At 38.9% G+C, this 23,664-nt stretch overlaps 2 protein-coding genes across 3 annotated transcripts; one reads left to right on the top strand and one right to left on the bottom strand.

Moving 5' to 3' along the window:
- The first annotated feature begins 1,941 nt into the window (after window positions 1-1,941).
- On the top strand, window positions 1,942-6,548 carry lpar5b (lysophosphatidic acid receptor 5b). The gene has a single exon (XM_065280519.2). It carries the CDS (start codon window positions 3,058-3,060, stop codon window positions 4,003-4,005), a length of 948 nt encoding a protein of 315 aa, XP_065136591.1. The 5' UTR covers window positions 1,942-3,057; the 3' UTR covers window positions 4,006-6,548.
- An 835-nt stretch (window positions 6,549-7,383) lies between these two features.
- Window positions 7,384-23,387, bottom strand: itm2ca (integral membrane protein 2Ca). Of its 2 annotated transcripts, XM_065280521.1 has the most exons (7): window positions 23,080-23,386; window positions 21,704-21,847; window positions 18,883-19,031; window positions 18,313-18,352; window positions 10,838-10,948; window positions 10,528-10,678; window positions 7,384-9,080 (listed from the first exon to the last, which is right to left on the bottom strand). In XM_065280521.1, exons 1-7 carry the CDS (start codon window positions 23,185-23,187, stop codon window positions 8,989-8,991), a joined length of 795 nt encoding a protein of 264 aa, XP_065136593.1. In that variant the 5' UTR covers window positions 23,188-23,386; the 3' UTR covers window positions 7,384-8,988. The 2 variants fall into 2 exon arrangements, with proteins under 2 accessions (XP_065136593.1, XP_065136592.1); XM_065280520.1 differs by lacking the exons at window positions 18,313-18,352; window positions 18,883-19,031 and having other exon boundaries at window positions 23,080-23,387.
- Window positions 23,388-23,664: the final 277 nt, after the last annotated feature.

Raw genomic sequence — 23,664 nt, forward strand, 5'->3', positions numbered from 1 at the left:
AAAAAATATTTTCATTTACAAGGATTTGTCCCAAGAATTAAATGGTATATTATTATTATCTTATTTGAAAGGGTCATGAATAATAATGATGAAATCTGCCAATAGGTTAAGCAAATTTATCTTATATTTTCCTTGAATTTAGTATTGAAGAAAATTTTATTGAAGATTTTTTTCCTTACCCTATTGACAGTTTTTTTTCTTGTTTTATGCACAAACAAATTAGCGTCGCACACCTGAAGTAGATAGGTGCGTGGGATAAGAAGACACAAAGTCTCGTAACATACACAAAAGGCAATTCCCGCACACTATCTGCTTGCTGAAAAAGTTTTTAATAATCGTTGCGTTGCATTGTTTTATGCACAAAATCACTTAAATTTGATATTTTTGGTCTAAAAACTAGACTTATTTTCTTGGGTACTTTTGCTCATCAAGAAAAAGCATCTTAATTTCAGAATTGTTAGATATTTTACTGAAAACAAGACAAAAATACAAAAAAAAAATTCTTGAAAATATTTTTTTGCAGTGAGTGTACTTATGGAGGGCACTGTATATAAAAAAACATTGCACCCTTAAATTCAGGCAGCCGCGGCTTAACCTAAGCTTGGTTTCACAGACAATGCTTAGCTAAAACCAGGACTAGCCCATAGTTAAATTAAGATGCTTACGCATCTTTTATAAACATGTCTTAAAGATGTTACTGTTGCATCTTGAGACGAATCACTGGCATTGGCTTATTTTAAAGTCGCAATGAAATTGAAATGAAAAACTATATATGTATTTTTAATAGTGTGGTATTATTAACAAATGACTTATCTGTGAGCTTCATTATTTTTTAAAAATTTGTGTGTGCTCATAATCTTTAATCAAAAATGCAAATCTCCTCCCCTCCTCAAAACGATCTCTCTTCACTTCCGGTCAAAAGTATGGCAGGTGGGCGGGGTCCGGGAGAAGATCGCAGTGATTAGCAATTAGCAACACGACCCAACTTCAAACGATCCAATCAGATCTCGATGGACAAATTCAAATCCAGCCCTGCCTTATTTCATCTCAAAAGCCGTTTCATTCGGATATACGTCACCACGGGGAAAATAAGGCAATCGCTACTTCCGTTTCATGGCGACTTTAAGATCTCTCAGTGCAAGTTATTTTCAGTTGAGAGAGCTAAAACATGTGTTTTACTCTTGAATTAGTCTTAAAGGGACACTCCACATTTTTTGAAAATATGCTAATTTTCCAGCTCCCATAGAGTTAAACATTTGATTTTTACCGTTTTGGTATCCATTCAGCTGATCTCCAGGTCTGGCGCCCTGACTTTTAGCATAGCTTAGCACAATTCATTGAATCTGATTAGACCATTAGCATCGCGTTAAAAATGTATGTTACCACAGCAAAGTCCTTAATTATTACGCCAGAATGAGAGTATAGTTCCTAGCCATTTCTGTCAAGAAAATCATAACTTTTAATTTTCCGTTGGTCTTAGTACACAATGTAACTACAGAAGAGTCAAGTTTTAAATAGGAAAAAAATTGAAACTTTTTTTGTTATTTTTTAGCGTGATGCTAATGGTCTAATCAGATTCAATGGATTATGCTAAGCTAAGCTATGCTAAAAGTGGTGCCGCCAGACCCGGAGATCAGCTGAATGTATTCCAAAACTGTAAAAAAACAAATGTTTAACTCTAGGGGAGCTGGAAAATTAGCATATTTTCAAAAAAAGTGGAGTGTTTCTTTAAGTCTTGTCTGTGAAACCGACTTTAGTCTTCTACTTTTCTGTTGGCAATATACAGTGCAATTTGTAGCTTTAGAAGCATGCCACAGTTTCAAAGAAGATGTTCACAATCTAGATCTAGATGTTCTGCTCTCTCTCTCTCTCTCTCTCTCTCTCTCTCTCTCTCTCTCTCTCTCTCTCTCTCTCTCTCTCTCTCTCTCTCACACACACACACACACACACACACACACACACACACACACACACGCAAATTTTTTCTGTAAATACACTTACAACCCACAAGGCTTGTAAGCAAAGTGTATCAGTATTTCCAATGCAGCAATCTGAACTATACACACGTTATTGCCACGGGTAGCTATGGTGACTAAGTGCCATAAGTGTGGGTTCAAATGTTTTTTTTCCATAGGCAACAACGGTGAACGGAATTAGTCAAGTAACTTATTTGCCTAAATCTAGAATTAATTATTTAGTCTTTAGTCTTTATTTTTATCTCGAGCTTACACTGTAAAAAATAAGTTAATTATGCGAGTCAATTCAACCTACTTTTTAAAGTTTTGACTTGTTATATGTTGACATAACTTATAAAAGCAAGTTGAAATTGTTAAACATTATTTGTAAAGTTAAAAATATATGTTGATACAATATCATTTTTTTTTATAGTGATACGATTTTTATTTTAAAAACCTGATGGATTGGTACATGGTTTATCAGACTATTAAAACGTAAGGGGTCCTGTACACTGTAAAAAATGCAGCATAAAGACTTGGTTTTGCAAGTCAATTCAACCTATTTTAAGTTTTGACCTGTGATAAATTGACATAATTTATAAAACAAGTTGATATTGTTTAACTTAATTTGTTAAGTAACGTAAAAAAATAAATGCTGATTTGACAAAAATGCTGCATTTTTTTCAGTGAAGAGCTCAATAGTGGAGCACTGCTTTAACAATGCAAAGGGTGATGGGTTTGAATCCATGAAACATATATGCTGATAAAAAATGTAAAAAAAAAACTTGCGCTGGAATGCAAATTGCTTTTAAGCGTGTGCAAAATCATGTTTAAATCTTAAAAGAGAATAAATGGTTTACCTTATGGCACCCTTTATAGAAATTTGTTTAGTTTTAGAACTTAGATTTAAGGACGTTCAACTATACCACGTGGACTATGACCTTTCTGTAACAGGTTCAACTAAAAGGGGCGGAAAAAGAAACCCATCCCCTCCTTTACCTCTTTCTTCTTCGATGTGTCATTTCTCTGTGGGTGTCCAAAGCTTATTAAAAGAACGAAAAGAGGATCTAAGAGGCCACGTTCTATTCAGTACTTTTGGAAAATGAGCGTAAACTTGACTAACAACACATGCAGTGAAATCGTATGGACGCAGCGGTTTCTGGTATCGTCTATCGTGTACGCACTGGTGCTGGCCGTGGGTCTGCCAGTCAACGCGGTGTCACTGTGGGTCCTGTTGCGCAGACACGGGCTCCGGTCACCGAGCGCCGTGCTGATGATCAATCTCGCCGCGTCCGACATGCTGCTCGCGCTCTCTCTGCCGCTTCGCGTTTACTTTTACGCAACGCTCCGGTGGCCTTTTGGAACGGGTATGTGCACCGCTGCCGTCATGATGTTTCGGATCAACATCAGGACCAGTTGTATTTTCATCACTTTAATCAGTTTGGACCGGCTTCTGGCCCTGGTCTTTCCTCTGCGCTCCCGGTCTCTGCGCACCTCCGGGTTCGCATCCAAGTTCTGCGGTCTGGTCTGGATCTTAATTACCATCTTGTGCATCCAGGAGAGTATAATTTACAGCCGCGCACTGAACAAATCGCTATGTGGCTCTAATATTTTTTGTTTTGAGGTGCAAGTTGAGGGCTCAGAACCCGTCGCGATTGGTCAGGCATCATTTTTCTTAATACTCCTGGTGATCAACATCATATCCACGGTCATGGTCATATGCGCACTGAGGAAACGTCCCAGTGTGGACGCGGCAAAGGTGAATAATAAAATGAGCGTGATACTTATTTTTGTTGTTAACATGATGGTGTTTATTGTGTTTATCTTGCCATTCTCCTTACAACTCATGATGGTCACCTTAAAAAACGAGGAACTGGAATATAAAACAGGCAGAGAAGTTTTACGCGCACTGATCTGCCTGGCGAGTGTCAACTGCTGTTTGGATCCGCTTATTTATTACTTCTCTCTGGACTCGTTTTGGCAGGACAAAAGCAAAAGTCAAGGGTATGCGACGACGCATTCTCTTAGTAAGTCAATGGAGAGGTCATGAAACTTCTAAAAGCGATGTGGACACAGTGGTGCATCACCTGCTCTCTGGTTAGTGTAGGCTAACATATTTTTGACCTTGTATGTGAAATCCAGGCTTAAGACTCAAAATCTAATTGAGATTAATCGTTACTTTAATTTCAATTTTTGACATGGCACATTGAAGATCTCTTTCACTGAATGTTCTTTACATTCTATAGGATGATAAATCACTGAAAATGACTTTTCACAGATTTAATAATGCATAGGAGAGACTAGGGGAAGTTATTACAATTTATCCATTTTACACTGTTTTTAGTCCAAATTTTTGGATAAAAATGTATGGTAAATGCCTAAATGTAAGTGTTTAAAGCCAACATACAAAAACACTATTAAAACGTTTAAACCTTACAGGTATTGTATCCCCGGTCGCCCCTATATATTTTTATTTGTATCAATTTGTAAGAAATGTGTTATGATGTTTTATACTTTGGATTACTGCATTGATATTTTGGTCCAGAATCCCACAAAGAAACATTTTTTTATTTTTATGAAAGCAAACATGCATTGCCCAGATATCTATAAAATATGTACATACATCTGAAAGATTAAATATTAAAGTATACCTTTTTTAATATCTTTGTACATTACCAGTCAGATCTTTCAGATAATTTTGAGATATGTATAAAATGTGAATCTTTTAAATGTTTAATATTTGTACAAGATAATGTAATGTAAGATAATGTATATGTGGTGGACTGAAAGTCATACTGTATGCCACATAGAGCTTTTTTTTAACTTCCTGTGAAACCACCCATTCTCACCACAGAACAAATCATCTTCCATCATCAGTTTACACTAAACTGTTAAAACAGAGAGTTATTGTAAAGAAAACTAACATTTAATGGTTTACACATACACATACTGTAGAAAGTTTACATTCTCTATTTTTGGGGCGGAAAGAAACGGGCCTCAAAATCAAAATATTGAATTCCTCTTAACTTCAGAGGAACTGAAACTTGTGCATATATATTTTTTATTTTTAGCTGCAAGCAGCAAAAAAACTTATAACTCGACATAAATGTATGTGTTTTAACAAATGTTGTTTAAATAACCTATTTATATTTATGTTTGACTTATCAGTCAGCAGCTTGTATTGGTATTTAGCTTGGAAAAATATTTAAGCTAAAAGATGAAGTGTTAAAAGATTAACAGATGGAAAAGGAGCGTTTGTGGGAAAATATTTAAATGCTTGTGAGAAACAAAACATGTTTACAGCATGTTACTCTGTTACTGTATATATGTTCATTTACCTCTGGAGTTAAATAACGCTGCTTAAAGTGTTCTTCACAGTGATGCCATAAGAATCATATTTTATTGTTTGTTTTCTTCTTTATACCTAACATCTTATTTAGTTTTTCTTTTCATTGTCTCCTTTGGTTTCTTACTACAGAATCTGTATGGCCCTTTTCTTTGCAAAGCTGCTTTGGAATCAATATTAAAGAAGTATTATGCAAAGCGTTATACAAATAAATAGCATTTAAACTGATCAATCACTGCATTTATCATTATACATTCTTCATGCTATCGCAGAGGTCTTCAACCTTTTTCAGGCCAAGGACCCCTTAAAGGCGGGGTGCATGATTCTTGAAAAAAACTTTGGAAAAGGGAGTCGGCCGAGTAACAACCAATCAGCAGTAAGGGGCGTGTCTACTAACCAACATCATTGACTGGGTTGCGTATGTATGGGGCGGATCTATCCAAAGATGGTCCAGATTCTGTTGGGGTAGGGGTGTGTTTGTTTACATGATTTCAAATGTCAATACTGGCTTTCAGAGATCATGCACCCTGCCTTTAATGGATAAAGAGGGGGACCAGGGACCCCCAAGTACTGTACATGTATCAAATTAAGACTGGATTCATAAAGTATGCTGTGATGTTTACGTTACAAAGATATTTAAATAATTATTTTTGATAAACACATTCTGTTAAAATACATAATTTACTCAATAGATTTTAACATGGGAACCTTCATCTTATCAAATTTTTTATTATTAGCCTTTTAATGTATTTGTATTTGTTGTTTCATTTCATTTTTTTTTAATTCAAACATTATTTGGAGGACCCCTAGTAATACCATCAGGGACCCCTAAGGGGCCCCGGACCCCCGTTGAAATCGTATATATGTATAGATTGTGATTCATTACGGTCCATTTTACAGTACTGTATATACAAAATTGTTTATCTTAGCATTACCACCAACCTCATTACGAACCTATGGTGTTTGTGAGAAAATGTTTAGATCATCATTTCTAAACATGATTTAAGAGTTCTGTAAACTGTTTAGATATCGTGAACTCACACATTTTCGTTTGTGATGCAATGCTGTTGCAAAAAAAAAAAAAAACAGGAAGATTGTCATTTCTGGAAGTGATGTTATATATAACGTAATGTACAATAATCATTACATGCCAGGGTACGGCCAGAAGAGAGAAACAATTCTGTTTCTCGGTTGAAAATTTAAATAGCTTCAGCATTTATTTTATTCCTCTCCAACAGAAATCATTTCTTAAATTTACAGAAATTAAATCCAGACAGTATACTGTCGGAAAAAAATGGTCGCTAGCTGTTGGAGCGGTTGGCCTACCACAAAAAGTGGGCTACAACTTTTCACCTAAAGTGTTTATATTAGTACCCCAGAGGTGCATATTGGTATCAAATGTATACTTATGAATGGACCATATAAGGACCTTTTTAAAGGGTACTGCCCCAGTGAAAGCACTCGAATGATGTAGAAAAAAGTTAAAACGCCTTTATTTTAGTCTTTTAAAAACAGGTGAATATTCACCTACGCGTTACGGCTTTCAAGCCTTTGTTGAGTTGAATTATCTGTTGCATCCAACACCTAGATCAGCATTTCACACCCTGTTCAACACTTTTTTTTTTTGCTTTAACAAGCTCAGGGCTATTTTTATCATTTTATCCGAAAGGTTATTCCGCTTTAACATCTCTTTATTTTTTTGTATCTTGTTACCTCTGACTTGAGAGGTCTGAGATGAGAGGGGAAGGATGGGTGTGCATGTGTGGTAGAGATGACTGATGACATTTTAACAAGGAAATTAGATAAGATCTAATACAAATGTTCATCTATTGCAGGTGCACACACTGTTGTGCGATCATTTCCAAACATTTCCTCTTAATTAAAATTAATATGTGATCCATCACCAGTTTCGGGTTGGCTTTGATTTGCCCTGCGTCTGACATTTCCTCTTTTGAAAGTGGACTTTATATGCGCATGGAGAGCCGATGTAATAAGCCGTTACTCAACTGCAATTGTACTTTCTCATAACTGTAAATGTGGATGTGAAATTGCCGACGTTTTAAAAGAAAAACCACAAAAAAGTTCATGACACAAGTTTATTTACATGTTTGCTTTACCAAACTTGACAAGGTTTGTGAACTTTAACACACACACGGAAACACAGAGAGCTTTTGAGATAGTATAGGCTACTTTAGTCCAGGGCATGAGTCTGGCCTAAGGCTTCGCTCATAAGAAAATACTCAAATGCATGTGCATGTGCTCTCTTGAAAAGCATGCAGAGAGAGAGAAAGAGAGAAAGAAGTGAGAGAGATTGAAAGGGGAAGTTGCACAGGAAGCGGGCACTGAAATGACATTGCAGACCGAGTACAGGGTACGGAGGAAAGTGAGTGAGCGCACAAGTATGATAAATGTAACCATGAATGTGATTCATTACCAGACATTTTAATTAGCATTAAGATCAATTATAGTATCCATGAGAAGCGATGCACCAAAGCTAAACCAAAAATTCTGGACATGCTCGCCAAAATGCTATTTGGTATTAATAGTATAACTTTACTTCAGTTAATCACACCTAGGCTCTCGTATTGTTTAATATGTTTTTAAAGTAGACTGTATAGGTGTAAAACTAATGTTCGAATTGAGGGGGGAGTGGGGTGGTCCCAGACCTCCTATGAGCATGGAGGGACCCCCAATAAAGCACAAAAATATAAATAAGGGGCCCCCTGGTTTTTATTTAAAATTAAAATATTTAAAATTCTGCCACAAAGCGATACTGTCCATTATTTCACAATAAACTAATCCAAAAGATTTCTTAAATAATAAATATTGATCCAGGATAACATCTTACTTTGTGCAATCCCGGCGACCTTATAATGACCGAAGAGGTGAGGCTTAGCTAGGGGAACCCATTGATATAATCTGAACGCTGCGTAAAACAGTAGTTATGCAAGTTTTGCAATGCAACACTGGCTAATCCCGAAAGCTGCTGACACTTGTTAACACGCCCTACAATGACAATGTGCAAAGATATTTCACAGCGCTAAAGGAAGTTCTTTAAAAAGAAACTTCCCTGCCTTCTCACATAAAATGCATGCGATTAAAATGAACCTTCACATACACACTTCCGTCTTTTCTTTATGTCAAATATTCCGAGTTTTTCAGCTTGGTTTCTCTTTGAAATTGTGCGCATTTGCCTCACACTTTTATCAACTTCGAAAAAAATGATATTATGTATTTTATCTGTGTCCTTTCTGTACCACTAGTGACACCAAATGACATTTGTTTGAGCAACTTTACATTACAACATCAGCCCAAACAATGTTGCGAGTTTGATGGTGGTATTTTGAGGTTTTCTCAACCAATGGTTTCGAAACAAACACTATTTTCACATTGTCTGCTAGTGATGCAAATAGTGACTCACTTTAGCTTTAAGACTTCATGATGCTACTGTGATAAGTGCACTGTGTAAAAAGCGTTATTTGTGTGATTATTTTTGCCAATTTGCAAAAACAGCGGTGATAGACAGCGTTAGAGAACACATCTTGTGAATAACAGATTACGGAGAGACATTAAAAAGAAAGAGAGAGAATGACTGTGATTTAATGACAAGAGTGTCAAAGGGGAGTGGCTACTCAGACCAACAATGTGATCTCATCAGGAATGGGAAGGGGCAAAGGGTCAGGCAGCCTATGGGTTGTCACAAATCACCGTCTCCACCACAAACGTGTTCTCGAAGTGACGTATACGGTGACAGTTCTGTGCATCACGCTTGGAGATACCTAACAGGAGAAAATACACACAATTATGTCTGATATAAAAATATGCCACTGCAAAATATTTTTAGAAGACATTTATTTTAAATAAATAAAGTACAATATTCTTAACTCTTTCCACGCCATTGATGAGTTATCTCGTCAATTAAAAGAAAACGCTTCCCTGCCAATGACGAGTTTTTATGGCGATCCATATTTTCAATATTTACCACTAGGTGGCACTCTTACCCAACTTATAAAACACAAAAAAATCCACTGATCCAAAAACAGTAAAAACTCGGTATGTTTTGATCATCGTTCTGAATCTGATCTCTTGCAAAAGTCCTTAACAAAAATGCAATTATCTCAGCTATTTGCGCAAAATGTTTTATTTTTGAAGAAACCAACCAATATTTGAGAGGTGATAAAAAGAGAACAAATGAAGATAGGATGAAATGGTTTTTTTAAGCAGAGGGTCTGTTTTTTTCATTTGATATATTGTATGTTCATATACAGAAGCACATTTTCTGGAAGGCATTCAACTTTTGTAAAAATCATAAAAAAATGCTGCCGCTGGCTGGTAACTAAAAAAAAAAGAAAATGGTAGGGTAAGAGTTAAAATATTACAAAATTATATATATATATATATATATATATATATATATATATATATATATATATATATATATATATATATATATATATATATATATATATATATATATATATATATATATATATATATACTAGGGCTGGGCATAGATTAATCTAGATTAATCTCATACAAAATAAAAGTATTTTTTTGCATAACATGTATGAGTTTGTGCTGTGTGTAAATATTATGTATATGTAAACACACACACACACACATACATATATATGCATTTAAGAAATGTTTTATTTAGAGCTGGGCATAGATTAATCTAGATTAATCTCATACAAAATAAAAGTAATTTTTGCATAACATATGAGTTTGTGCTGTGTGTAGTTATTATGTATATATAAATACACACACATTAATGTATGTATTTAAAAAACATCTGTATGTGTATATATATTTATTTATATTTTTATATATTCTTAATTATATATAAATAAAAAAATGATATTTAAATAAAACATTTCTTAAATGTATATATATTTATGTGTGTCTGTTTAAATATACAAAATATTTACACACATTACAAACTCAAATTTTATGCAAAAATACTTTTATTTTGTATGAGATTAATCTAGATTAATCTATGCCCAGCCCTAGTTTTATTTATATATTTGTTTTTTATTTATAAATAATATAGAATATATAAACATATAAATAAATATATATACACACATGTAAATGTTTCTAAAATACATACATGAAATACATAATAATTACACACAGCACAAACGATGATCAGGAATATATATTGGTCTATAACACTACAACACAAACACTAAAGAAGATCGATTATTGAAAAAAAATGTAACTTACGACGGCGTGAGGTGCGACGGCGGAGCCTGTACGTGTCTTTACCATTGCACAAACGATAGATAAAACGTCCGAGCTGGTGCATGTTATTAACACGACCAGTCACAACCATCTCTTCTTGGACAATGTATGTCTGTGGCAAATAAGTCCCTTTCTACAAAAAAAGAGTAAGAGAATTAGGTTTTAGTATTTAGTTTAAATTAGCTTACAATGCATTCAGGCTTCGCATTTTATCAGAACATGGCATGCTGTTCTACGTGAGCTTAAGTAAATCATTTAACTGACATTATAAACACACACACACTGTAAGTACCTTGACGTTTATAAGCAGTTCCCAGAGGTTACGAGGTGGCATAACCACAGTGGTGTTGAGCTCAGTGACATAACACTTATTTAAAGCGATGTCATGGTAGGCTGTCAGACCCTAAAACCCCAAACATTCACATGCACACAAACAAGAAAACAATGTTAGAGTTGAGCGAGTGTACTGTATGGTACAGAAGTTTTACTTATCTTAAAGGGATAGTTCACTTTAAAATGAAAATTCTGTCATCATTTACTCATCCTCATGTTGTTCTAAACCTGTATGAATTTATGTTTCCAGAAGATATTTTGAGAAATGATGGTAAACACACAGCAGTAAGTGACCATTGACTTCCATAGTAGGAATAAAAAATATGATGGAATTTAATGGGTACCATCAACTGTGTGCTTGTTGTGGGTAGATGTGACTGAGAGGTCGTGAGCAGATGTAAACACTCAGGAGAAGTTGGATGAGTTTGAGAAGATGGGATTTTTTATTTATTTACCCCAATTCAGGCCAAATAAAGGCAATAAAAATCATCAACATTAAAGAAGAAAAATAACTATTAAATAAGAAAGTAAATTGACATGAGAGTCAAAAAAACAAAAAAAAAACAATCAAAATTTATAATTTTCAGCTGCTTAGAAACAGAGCTTAATAAGAAATCACATTTGAGAGCCTACATCAGACTTATGTCTTCACCTCTCCTCCTTCCAAGACTGACACTGTTCGACTATTTATAGACCTGAAACACACCTCTGAAATTGGCACATACCAACACACCATACAATACAGGGGTGGCTCAGGTGAGCAAACAATAAAAGCTTAACAACAGCCAAAATACTAAATATACAAACCTAGAAAATTGCAGACCATTATTTATATAATGCAAGCTCATATTTGGCAAAGCCACAATATATATTTACAGCTAATAAATTAAATTAAATTAATAAATCAAACTCGGGGTAACTTCCTGTTGACCCGGAAGTAATAGCGTCATTTCAAGCTATTTAAACCTGCCCATTGCAGCAAACTTCCCTTTAAACAGACCAAACGGGATATGCTGGTAAGATACAATGATGGTACCTTGAAACTCTGTTACCTTTTAAACTAAATAAACAGACACATAATTAATAAAAACATGTGTTGTGTAGTTATTGTGATCAGCTATTGTTGTGAAGTGAATGGCATGATTTGAACAGTAAGAGATGTATAAATGGCTGTAGCTATAGCATATAAATCACCGTAGTGTTAGATGTCAAAAATGTGCACACAAAAGCTACGGGATAAATGAGTGTATTGATGAATGGCTGTAATTGACAAATGATTAGAAACAGTATGATGGTTAACGAAATACATAAACACACTATACCAACATATAAAGGTAACATACTCAGTCTTTACCTTATGGTAGGTAGCGCTCCGCTACCGTGACGGTAGCTATGAGCTCTGTCACACACCCCCCCCCTTAAGAGAGAGCGTCCAGATCTAGTTCATGACGCGAAAGAAAGTCAGCAATGAGATTGTCCTTTCCAGCCCTATACTTCACCGTAAACCTGTATGGCTGTAAGGATAGATGCCATCGGGTTATTCTAGAGTTAAAATCACGCATGCGGTGTAGCCACTGCAAGGGCCTATGGTCTGTCTCCAAAACAAAGTCTTTGCCAACTAGGTAATATTTTAAAGTGTCCAGAGCCCACTTGATGGCAAGACACTCTTTTTCGATGGTGGAGTACCGTGTCTCGCGAGGGAACAGCTTGCGGCTCACAAACTGTATTGGCCTTTTGTCCTCCCCCTCACCCTGCAACAACACTGCTCCTAGGCCAATGCCCGAAGCATCGGTTTGCACAGTGAAGGGCAAGGAAAAGTCAGGACTCTGCAACACTGGTTCGTGGCACATACTTTCCTTTAGGTCATGGAATGCTGCCTCACACTCAGCAGTCCAGACCACCTTGTTGGGGCTGGTCTTGCGAGTGAGGTCTGACAGGGGAGCTGCTCGGCTCGAAAAGTTAGGGATAAAACGCCGATACCATCCGATCAACCCCAGGAAAGATCTCACCCCTCTCTTGGTTGCAGGCGGCTGGGAGTTGCGTATGGCATCCACCTTGCTGACCTGAGGACGTATTGTGCCACTACCCAAGACGTATCCCAGGTAGCACACTTCAGACCGGGCAAGCTGGCATTTGCTGGCATTCACTACAAGCCCGGCCTGCCGAATCCTTCGAAAGACATCACTGAGGTGTTGAAGGTGTTCTTCCCATGATGAACTGTGGATGATGACATCATCAATATAAGCCGCGGCATAGTCCTCAGCTCCCCTCAGCACCTCATCCATAAGCCGCTGAAATGTTGCTGCTGCCCCATGTAGGCCAAAGGGCATGACCTTAAAATGGAACAAGCCAGATGGGGCTTTAAAGGCAGTCAGCTTCTGTGCTTGGGGGGTGAGTGGCACTTGCCAGTAGCCCTTACACAAGTCTAAGGTGCTGAGGAACTCAGCCTTACCCAGGCGCTCCACCAGCTCGTCCACACGGGGCATAGGATATGGGTCAAAAGCGGAGATTGTGTTCAGCTTTGAGAAGTCGACGCAGAAGCGAAGCCCCCCATCCTTTTTTGGCACCAGGACCACGGGACTACACCACTCACTGTGTGATGTCTCAATCACCCCCATCTCAAGCATCGCCAATACCTCCTGTTTCAGTGCGGGGATCAATCGCGCTGGAACTCTGGTGGTGGTCTGCCTAATGGGGCCTGGAGAAATCAGCCGGATGTCATGGGTGATGACGTCAGTTCGCCCCGGCTGGTCTTGGAACAGGCCTCTTGGGATGATTTTCATCAGGTCCTCCTGCTGCTCAGATGTCAAGTGTGTAATGGAGGGGTAGGTTGACTTGCCGCCCGCAGTAGGAAAGTACTGCTCCGACGGCTCTTCTTCCTCTTCCACGGTCCGTGCCCACAGCTGATCTTGTATAGTAGATGGTCGGTCAATCCATTGCTTTAAGAGGTTCACATGGAAGATCTGTTTGGAGCGACGTCTGTCTGGTATTGAAATTTCATAAGTAACTTCACCAACCTTGCGAAGTACCGTGTAAGGGCCTTGCCACTTCGCCAGCAGACTGCTTTCTGATGATGGCAACAGCAGTAGCACTTTCTGTCCGGACTTGAAGCTGCGACTGCGTGCTGTCTTGTCATACCACGTTTTCTGCCTCGTTTGAGCCTGGGCCAAGTGTTGATGTGCCATGGAGCTCAGCTGGTCCAGCTTCTCCCGCATCTTCAGGACATAACTCGCAATGTTGGTTGGCTGGTGAGGAGCGTCCCCCTCCCAACCCTCTCGGAGGATGTCGAGTGGGCCTCTCACCTCCCGTCCGTACAAGAGTTCGAAAGGAGAGAACCCGGTGGATGCTTGCGGTACTTCTCTATAGGAAAACAACAGGTAAGGAAGCCACTGGTCCCAGTCTGCTCCTGACTCAGATACAAACTTCCGCAGCATCGACTTCAGTGTCTGATTGAACCTTTCCACCATGCCATCGGTCTGCGGGTGGTAGGGTGTGGTCTTAATACCCTGAATCCCTAACAGGGAGTATATCTGCTTCAATGCCTTGCTTGTGAAATTACTTCCCTGATCTGTTAAAATTTCTTTGGGAACACCCACACGGGAAAAAAGTTGAATTAAACTATTGGCCACTTGCCTTGCCTTAGTATTTCTGAGGGGGAATGCCTCTGGGTAACGCGTTGCGTAATCACAAATTACCAAGATATAGCGGTGCCCTGTCCTACTCCTCTCTAAGGGACCAACTACATCCATGGCAATACGACTAAATGGTGTGTCAATAATTGGGAGGCTGACGAGGGGAGCTTTTAAGCCTCTTTTGGAGCGAGCAGACAACTGGCACTCGGGACATGATCTACAGTACTCAGCTATGTCCTTGTTGAAACCTGGCCAATAAAATCTTTGCAGGATTCTCTTCTCTGTCTTCTCCCTGCCTAGATGTCCTGACCACGGAATGCTGTGCCCTAGGTGTAACACTTTGGCTCTAAGATTCTCAGGAACCACTAACTGCTCTGTGTTTGCACTCACTCGATAAAGTTTCTCATTATTGACAACAAAACATACGTCACCCTCCCTCATGGCTTCTTTAGCCTCTTCATCGGTCTTAACCGAGGAAAAGCAAGAGCTAAGTGTGGGGTCTTCCTGTTGAAGCTTCTTGAACTCTTCACAAAAAACTTCATTGCCATCTAATTGTGGGAAGGACAGACTTTCCCGCATTTTGGTACCTGACACCTTTGCTCTGCGCCTCTCTGCCTTGGACTTTTTAGGTTTGTTATCAGAACAACCCTCAAATGGTAAGTCTGACCAACCATCAGTGTCTGGTTTGTCTCTGGCTTGTGCTCTAGTTGTAACATAAGCACTGACTGTGTTAACACTTTGCAATAGCTCTGTAAGAACTGGTACATCCTGGCCTAAAATGACTGGGTAAGGGCATTTATCCAAAATCCCCATGGTTAATAAGTATTTTTGGCCATTAATCTCAATGAGAACCTCACTGGTCTGGTGCTCAGACTCATCGCCATGGATACAGCGGACCCTCACTTTGCCCACAGTCTGAAAATCAGACTTCAAACAAGATTTGAGAATGAATGATTGACTACTCCCTGAGTCAACTAAAGCCTGAATTACTTTTCCTTTTATCTTCACAGGGACAGTAACATCCGAAGTAGTACAAGGTAAGTGTTTGCTAGGGCCAGGTAAATAACATAGTCTTGAGTCAGACACTTTCTTCAGTGTACAATTGGGCCTAATGTGACCTTGCTGGCCACAACCATGACATATAGGTACTCTTGGTGTTTCAGCTGGAGTGGGGTTAACACTGGGGCTTTTGGGGTTATTAGAGGACCTAAACATACGACCACTACCCCCCGCAGACCTACCAGAGGATGTCTTCTCCGGCTCTCGCTGGGCTACTTGGTATGGTCTTCTCCAGTCCTGCTGTTGTATACCCAGGTGATAGCCTTTTCTGGGTTGCCTAGCGGTCATGAATGTCTCCACCAGGTCTGCAGCTTGTGCCGATGAGACTGGGGTACGTTCTCTCACCCACACCTGAAGCTCAGGGTACAACATGTCCAGAAACTGCTCCAGCACGATTTGGTCACACACCTGCTCTTTGGTCAACCTGTCTGGAACTAGCCACTTTTCCATCAGGTCCTTTAGCCGGGCTTGAAGTTCTTTCGCCGCCTCGCCCTCCTTGATGAGCTTGGAGCGGAAACGTTGGCGGTAAGTCTCTGCACTGATATTAAACTTGTTGAGAATGGCTTGCTTCACTTTCATGTAATCCTGACTGTCTTCCAAACACATGGCTACGTAGGCAGATCTGGCCTTACCATTTAACAAGGGAACGAGGTATAATGCCCAAGTCTCATGGGGCCACTGACTTGCTGCTGCGAGCCTTTCAAAGGTGGTTAAATAGTGCTCAATATCTTCATCCTCTTCATATGGGGACATCTTAGGAGGTTTCCACCCCCGCTGGAGGTTAAGTGGTGCAGCAAGGCCGAGAGTGGTGGAGTTGAGGGAGCTCTGTATCCTGGGTGCTGGGTGTTGACCTGGATGTGGCTGAGGAGTTGGTACATCCAGAAAAGGCATGTTGTGTAGTTCAAAAGTTGTCGAAGGGCGAGAGCCAGGTGAATCTATCTGCTGTAGTACGTTGAGTGGCTGTCTCGACGCCTGCATTGATGCTGGATCGCCTCTCACCAGTTGCTGTAGTTGCTTAAATTGGTGCTCCATACCTTTCCATCTGCGCTCTTGCCGGAGCGCCTCTGCCTCTATCTGGTCCTGCTGACGGCGCTGAGACTCCACCATCGTTCTCACCATCTTCTCCAAGCGGTCTGTTCTGTCTTCGACCACAGGAGTGGGATGTTTAGATGACTCTGTGGATTTGGGCCTGGTCCCCATAGTTGAACCATCTCTAGGGGGTGCCATACCTCTGCCTTGACTGTCCATCTTGACTCACTGAGTGCTGCTCGGACACTGTTTACCCGGAAACCGCTGCCACCAAATGTTGTGGGTAGATGTGACTGAGAGGTCGTGAGCAGATGTAAACACTCAGGAGAAGTTAGATGAGTTTGAGAAGATGGGATTTTTTATTTATTTACCCCAATTCAGGCCAAATAAAGGCAATAAAAATCATCAACATTAAAGAAGAAAAATAACTATTAAATAAGAAAGTAAATTGACATGAGAGTCAAAAAAACAAAAAAAAACAATCAAAATTTATAATTTTCAGCTGCTTAGAAACAGAGCTTAATAAGAAATCACATTTGAGAGCCTACATCAGACTTATGTCTTCACCTCTCCTCCTTCCAAGACTGACACTGTTCGACTATTTATAGACCTGAAACACACCTCTGAAATTGGCACATACCAACACACCATACAAAACAGGGGTGGCTCAGGTGAGCAAACAATAAAAGCTTAACAACAGCCAAAATACTAAATATACAAACCTAGAAAATTGCAGACCATTATTTATATAATGCAAGCTCATATTTGGCAAAGCCACAATATATATTTACAGCTAATAAATTAAATTAAATTAATAAATCAAACTCGGGGTAACTTCCTGTTGACCCGGAAGTAATAGCGTCATTTCAAGCTATTTAAACCTGCCCATTGCAGCAAACTTCCCTTTTTTCCTCACAATTCAGATTCATTACACATATGCGCAAGTTATACAGTAGGTGGCAGTAATACTCCAAAGGAGTGAGCAGCCATTAAACGAAAAGAAGAAGAAGAAGAAGAAGACAAACTTCCCTTTAAACAGACCAAACGGGATATGCTGGTAAGATACAATGATGGTACCTTGAAACTCTGTTACCTTTTAAACTAAATAAACAGACACATAATTAATAAAAACATGTGTTGTGTAGTTATTGTGATCAGCTATTGTTGTGAAGTGAATGGCATGATTTGAACAGTAAGAGATGTATAAATGGCTGTAGCTATAGCATATAAATCACCGTAGTGTTAGATGTCAAAAATGTGCACACAAAAGCTACGGGATAAATGAGTGTATTGATGAATGGCTGTAATTGACAAATGATTAGAAACAGTATGATGGTTAACGAAATACATAAACACACTATACCAACATATAAAGGTAACATACTCAGTCTTTACCTTATGGTAGGTAGCGCTCCGCTACCGTGACGGTAGCTATGAGCTCTGTCACAGTGCTTACCATCATTTATCAAAATATTTTCTTCATCATTTATCACAATACTTCCAAAATATTTTTTCCTACTATGGAAGTCAATGGTCACTTACTGCTGTGTGTTTACCATCATTTCTCAAAATATCTTCTGGAAACATAAATTCATACAGGTTTAGAACAACATGAGGATGAGTAAATGATGACAGAATTTTCATTTTAAAGTGAACTATCCATTTAAGAGCCAAAGTAAAGTGAATTATGGGTAGCTGAACATTTGTGTTTTACCCTGTGGAAATCATGAATGATATCAGCAGGGTCTGTGTTGCTGAAGTCAGGTAGCCTGGTTAGCCAGACCTACATCAAGATGTAAGGTCTGGCAACTCTTCACACAAACGGCTCAATGCAAGGGGCGGGATATAAGGTTGTCCCTCAAAATGCCTCTGCACGCAATAGGATAGCGCTATGACGGATCAGAGCAACGAAGAAGGTGACGTAGTTACCGTAACCAGTCGGCAAAACTCCAAACACATCTTTCTTGCTTAAAAAAGACTTCAGTAGGGTTTATTTGCTCTTCTCTCAAAGAAAAACATAAGTCTAAGTCCTCCAGAGTCGCGGCCAAAGCCGCTTCAAAAGATAGCTGTTCGCCAGCAGCAGCAGCCATTCTCTGTTTTCAAGTAGGAACCGTTGCAGCTCTGTCGTCATCATGTTAAGCCCGCCCCACAGACGCTACACACGATGTGATTGGCCTGACCAAATTTTGGTTTTTGGACCGGGTAAGTGTATTGTGAGTGCCTAGACTAAACCCTGGCAGCAAATATATTTTGCGGCCGCTAGGGTGCGTCTAGATTTCTAGGCTAGAAGTCAGGCACAGGCACACTGATTTGCTCATAATTTTCTTTCAAGTAAATCCCCACGCTCTCCTCCATCTCATGAGACCCTCGCAGCGGAGCAGACACAGAGTCCTCATACACCACACGGCAGTGGAAGCGACTTTGATCCGGAACCTGCAACAGCATCGCAAAAAATAATTGCACGGACACATCCAGAACCATTAGTATATACAGCCGATACATTACCAGTATGGAAAGAAAGCACTGGCCAATCTAGAACCTTTAAAACTATCACATTAAAACTAGGACATAAAACAAAGTTGACTTAACAACAAACTTTAACACTAGTAAATAAAGCAAACAGTGATTGCTGATATACAACCTTTAACACTAGCATATAAAGCAGAGTTGACTCATCTAGAACCTTAAAAAAACCATGTTGACTCATCTAGAAAATTTGGGGGGGCTAATGGTATTTTATGCATTCTGACTTATTAACACAGTTAAAGAGTTGGATTCCTCATGCGAAAGCAACCATATCTCACAAATTTCTGTGATATAGTCACAGAATATTTTGCTCATTTATCCGTGTCATTGTCACGGATCTCCGCATTTTTCCGTGTCCGTACCACAGACTTTTGCGTGTCACTTTCATGTATTGGTTACTCAATAGTTTTTCCTATTTTTAAACCATTGTCGCTTGGGTTTGGGGTTAGATTTGGGTTTGGGTTAGGATGTCACTTTAACTATGGGTTTATACTATTTTTCCAGATTTTTAAACAATTGTCGCCTGATGTTAGGGTTAGAGTTGGGTTTAGGTTAGGATGTAATTTTATGTTACAATGGTAAGAAAATAGGAAAAACAACTGAGTAACCAATATGTGAAACTGACACAGAAAAGAAAGTCTGTGGTACGGACACGAAAAAACGTGGAGATCTGTGACAATGACACGGATAAATTAGCAAAATATTCCATGATTATAACATGGAAATTCATGAGATCAGGTTGGCTAAAAACATGGGAAAAAGTTCAAAGAACCATTTGGATGTTTAAGGGGCCAATCACACCAAAAGCGTTTATAGTTGCCTTTTTTGATTGATATTCTATGGGCAGTGAGCATTTGCGCACTGTTTATGCGCGCCGAACGCCTTGCGTTTTTTGCCGCCGGTCGCAGCACGTGTTTTTGCAGGAGTGCTGAGAGCGGAAAAGCAGCCGACGTCATTCGCGTCTTTCCATTGTCCAATCGAATGAGGCGAGAGGCGGGCCTTACGTTGTGCTGAGGGAAGTTTACAGTTGCTTTGAAAAAACGGACTCCACTCGCTCACTCTCTCCTGAGTGTTTGTGCACCTCTCATCCTCAAACAAGATCAGAGCAAGCGCCCTCTTTTTAAAGTTTCTGCTAATATGACAGTTAACATCAAAGGAGCGCTCACGCTTCCATATTTGATTGACAAGACAGCTGACTTTGTGGTTGCCTAGCAATATAAAAAGTTGCGTTGCACTGCTCTTTTTAAAAAAGAGCCTTGCGTTTTCAAGCGTTTAAAGCGCGTTTGGTGTGATTAGCCCCTAAAGGAGTATTTCTGTGCCGAATGCACTTTGTCTGGGTTGGTACAAGTTTCAGAAAGATTTACTGAATCTTTTCCTAAGCAGTGCAGGAAGTCCAGTGGAAGTCCTTATATGGGCACTTCGCCCGGAAAAGCGCACGCACACAACAATCAAGAGCTGACACGAAATCAATGTCAACTGTGAGGTAAATTTAAGCTTGTTCAGCTTCCCAAAGAACCCAGCATTCCCATACAGTCAAAAATACATTTCTCTGGCCAAAAATATGTTTTAAAGGGGACATTTCACAAAACTTTAAGATGTTATTGTTAAATAATTATTTAGTGTCCCCAGAGTACATATGTGAAGTTCTAGCTCAAAATATTATATGGATAAATTATTATAACATGTTAAATTTGCCACTTTGTAGGTGTAAGCTAAAATGTGCCACTGTTGGGTGTGTCCTTTAAAATGTAAATGAGCTGATCTCTGCACTAAATGGCAATGTCGTGGTTGGAAAGTGCAGTAAGCGGTGGTATTAACCCCTTCTGACATCACAGTGGGAGCCAAATTTCATTGTTCCAATTTACTATCCTTTCGTTTTGTTAAATTAAATGGATGTAAAAATGTATCAAATGAATTTTTTTTCTTTTTTTTGCATAAATCTGTTAATTAACCTCCGTACTGATCAAAACTACAAAATGTTTACAAAAATTGCATGATTTTAACTCTTTAACTGCCAAGTTTATAAGTGATGTCACTGATTTGAGGGGGAAAACACAAAATTATTGATTTTCAATATAAAAAGTGATTATGGACTGGATTTTTGTTCACCTTTTCAAAGTCTTGGACATGTCAAAGATTAGTGAAAACATTTGGCTTTAATGCATTTTTGTTTTTGTGCAGCATCAGATTTTATTTTTTCCCCCTCATTTATGGTTTGTGGCTATTTTGCCCCATTGATTTCCATTATAACAATGTTTTTTGATTGCAGAGCCATGACACCATATAATCTTGCATTCTTGATTGTTGGTGGTTTTTCTTTTGCAAAGAGGTAACATTTGTCATTTTTACTGTTGATCACCATGTGGCACCATTAACCCTTTAGTAGGCCTGTGCAAAAAACAGAGCTTAATTTGTGGTTTGTCCATTGAGTTATATGGAGTGTAACAGCATTTTAAGTTTTGTAAAATAAACATAACGTCCTGACAGATCCAGAACCTTTAAATTTTGGATTATATTACACAGGATCCGGCATGTGTAGCACATATACAGTAGTTGTCTTAAATGTACTATTGTTTTACCTGAGGAATGATGTAATATCGGTAGATATATATTGAAGCATATATCAGACTGCAGGTAAAGACAATGAGTGCTGTTGTCAGACAGCAGAGTCCACTCAGAGATGAGCGTTTCCGTCCCACAGGCAGGACCAGTTCCTCTTCAACCTATAAACACAGCAGTAATGAATTCATCACGTCCTCAATACAACACTTTTACTATCATTACCCACACACTGAGAAACGTGCTACAATCTGCACTTCATTCGCTTCATCCCGCTGCAGTCAAGAATGGATTATTCAGTGCTCTCCTACTACAGTGAGAAAATATTAGATGTCGACGTGACTAATAACGCCTCCAGTCTAGCAATCCATCTGGCACTGGCCCGGCTCATGTCCTTAGCTGGCCTCCTTCAATTTTCACATCTACATTTATGCCTTTTGTGCCATAACTGATTGTGACTCTATCAAAACTATTTCTGATCCAAACTGACAAGGGAACGTTGGTCTAACCAGAGGTGTGAGATACGTACTGTTTGTCCAACCAGTGGCGCACAGGGGGAAGCATCCTGTTTTGAAAACACTTATAGTTCATTTGGGGACAATAGTGAAGCAGAATAACAAACATCACATTGAAGCTATCTTCGTCATACTGGTTGCGGTTTTGCTCCCAACAAAGAGATTTATGCATTTGGACGATGCTTTTATACAAAGCGGCTTACAGTGCATTACGAATACAAATTATAAAATAACAAAACCTGACACAGACAGATACCTTTTGAGCCAGTGCAATATTAAACAGCTAAAGCTGAATGAAGTCATTTCACCTCACTGTAGCCATCTGCCATTTTGTCTCCATTGGATTTGTGTGTGTGTGTGTGTGTGTGTGTGCTGCATAGACACATAAACACCCTGCACCATTTCATCCCCTATTATGAGCTCTAAAGAATATGCATAGGCCTTAAATACTGACAATAACATATAATGCAATGATTCAAATGTGATTATGTATTGTATTCAGTCAAGGATGTTTATCAAACCACCACATGTCGTCTTTAAATGATTCAAATAAAGCCGATTATTAAATATGACATTCAATACACTAATACTGTGTAAAAATAAGGTCATAAAGCACACATTAAAATAAATATTTTTATTTGTGTTATTATTATGGATAAATCTGACGCAGTCGGGGTGCAGGTGCATGTTATCAAATCCAGAAGCAACAATAAATTCGCGCAATCCAGCTACAAATACTTACAATGGCAAATGAACTTTGATGCAATGTTAACAGATTTCACCAAGCAACCCAATGTAACGTTACGGTTTATTTACGAATCCGTTTCCGTATTTGTTGTAACCGCAGTTTTTACGTCATTAGATATAAATGCGATACTTACGTGTGGTAAGTTTGGGGGATGCTGGATGAATATTTGCGTCTTGTCTCCATCACTATCATCTTTCTCGGCTTTTTGTCCCGTGATGGGTTGAAAGCTGATCTTCACCATGATGCTGGGAAATAAACGGTGGTTTTTTGGGCGTAGATCCCCTCCTGGCCTTGTCCTTTGACACACTGTGTTTGCTGTTTGTTATAGGGCACCGGAAGAATGTGTTATTTATTTATATACGTTAACATGAAAATCGCCCTTAAAGTCACAGCGGGCGCGACGCTGGGATGATGCGCGCGACACGAAACGGGCAGGCGCGCTCACGTCATCCATCTCTATTATCTGAGGCACGGTACTTCGTGTTCTACACAAGTGATATAACACTTACAAAAGGTCACATTGATGCTGTCTGGTTTTAATATTATTTTATTTTTAAAATAAACATGCTGTCGTGTTACATATGCACCACCACGCTAATAAAAAACAATAGAAACATCATAAATATTCCTACATTAAAAACATACTACTGTACTGAACTGTAAATTCACTACACTGAAATGAATTGTAAAAAAATTCATTTCATGTAAGAAAAGTTAA

The sequence above is a fragment of the Paramisgurnus dabryanus genome, chromosome 8, assembly GCF_030506205.2.
Source record: "Paramisgurnus dabryanus chromosome 8, PD_genome_1.1, whole genome shotgun sequence".
Taxonomy (NCBI): domain Eukaryota; kingdom Metazoa; phylum Chordata; class Actinopteri; order Cypriniformes; family Cobitidae; genus Paramisgurnus; species Paramisgurnus dabryanus.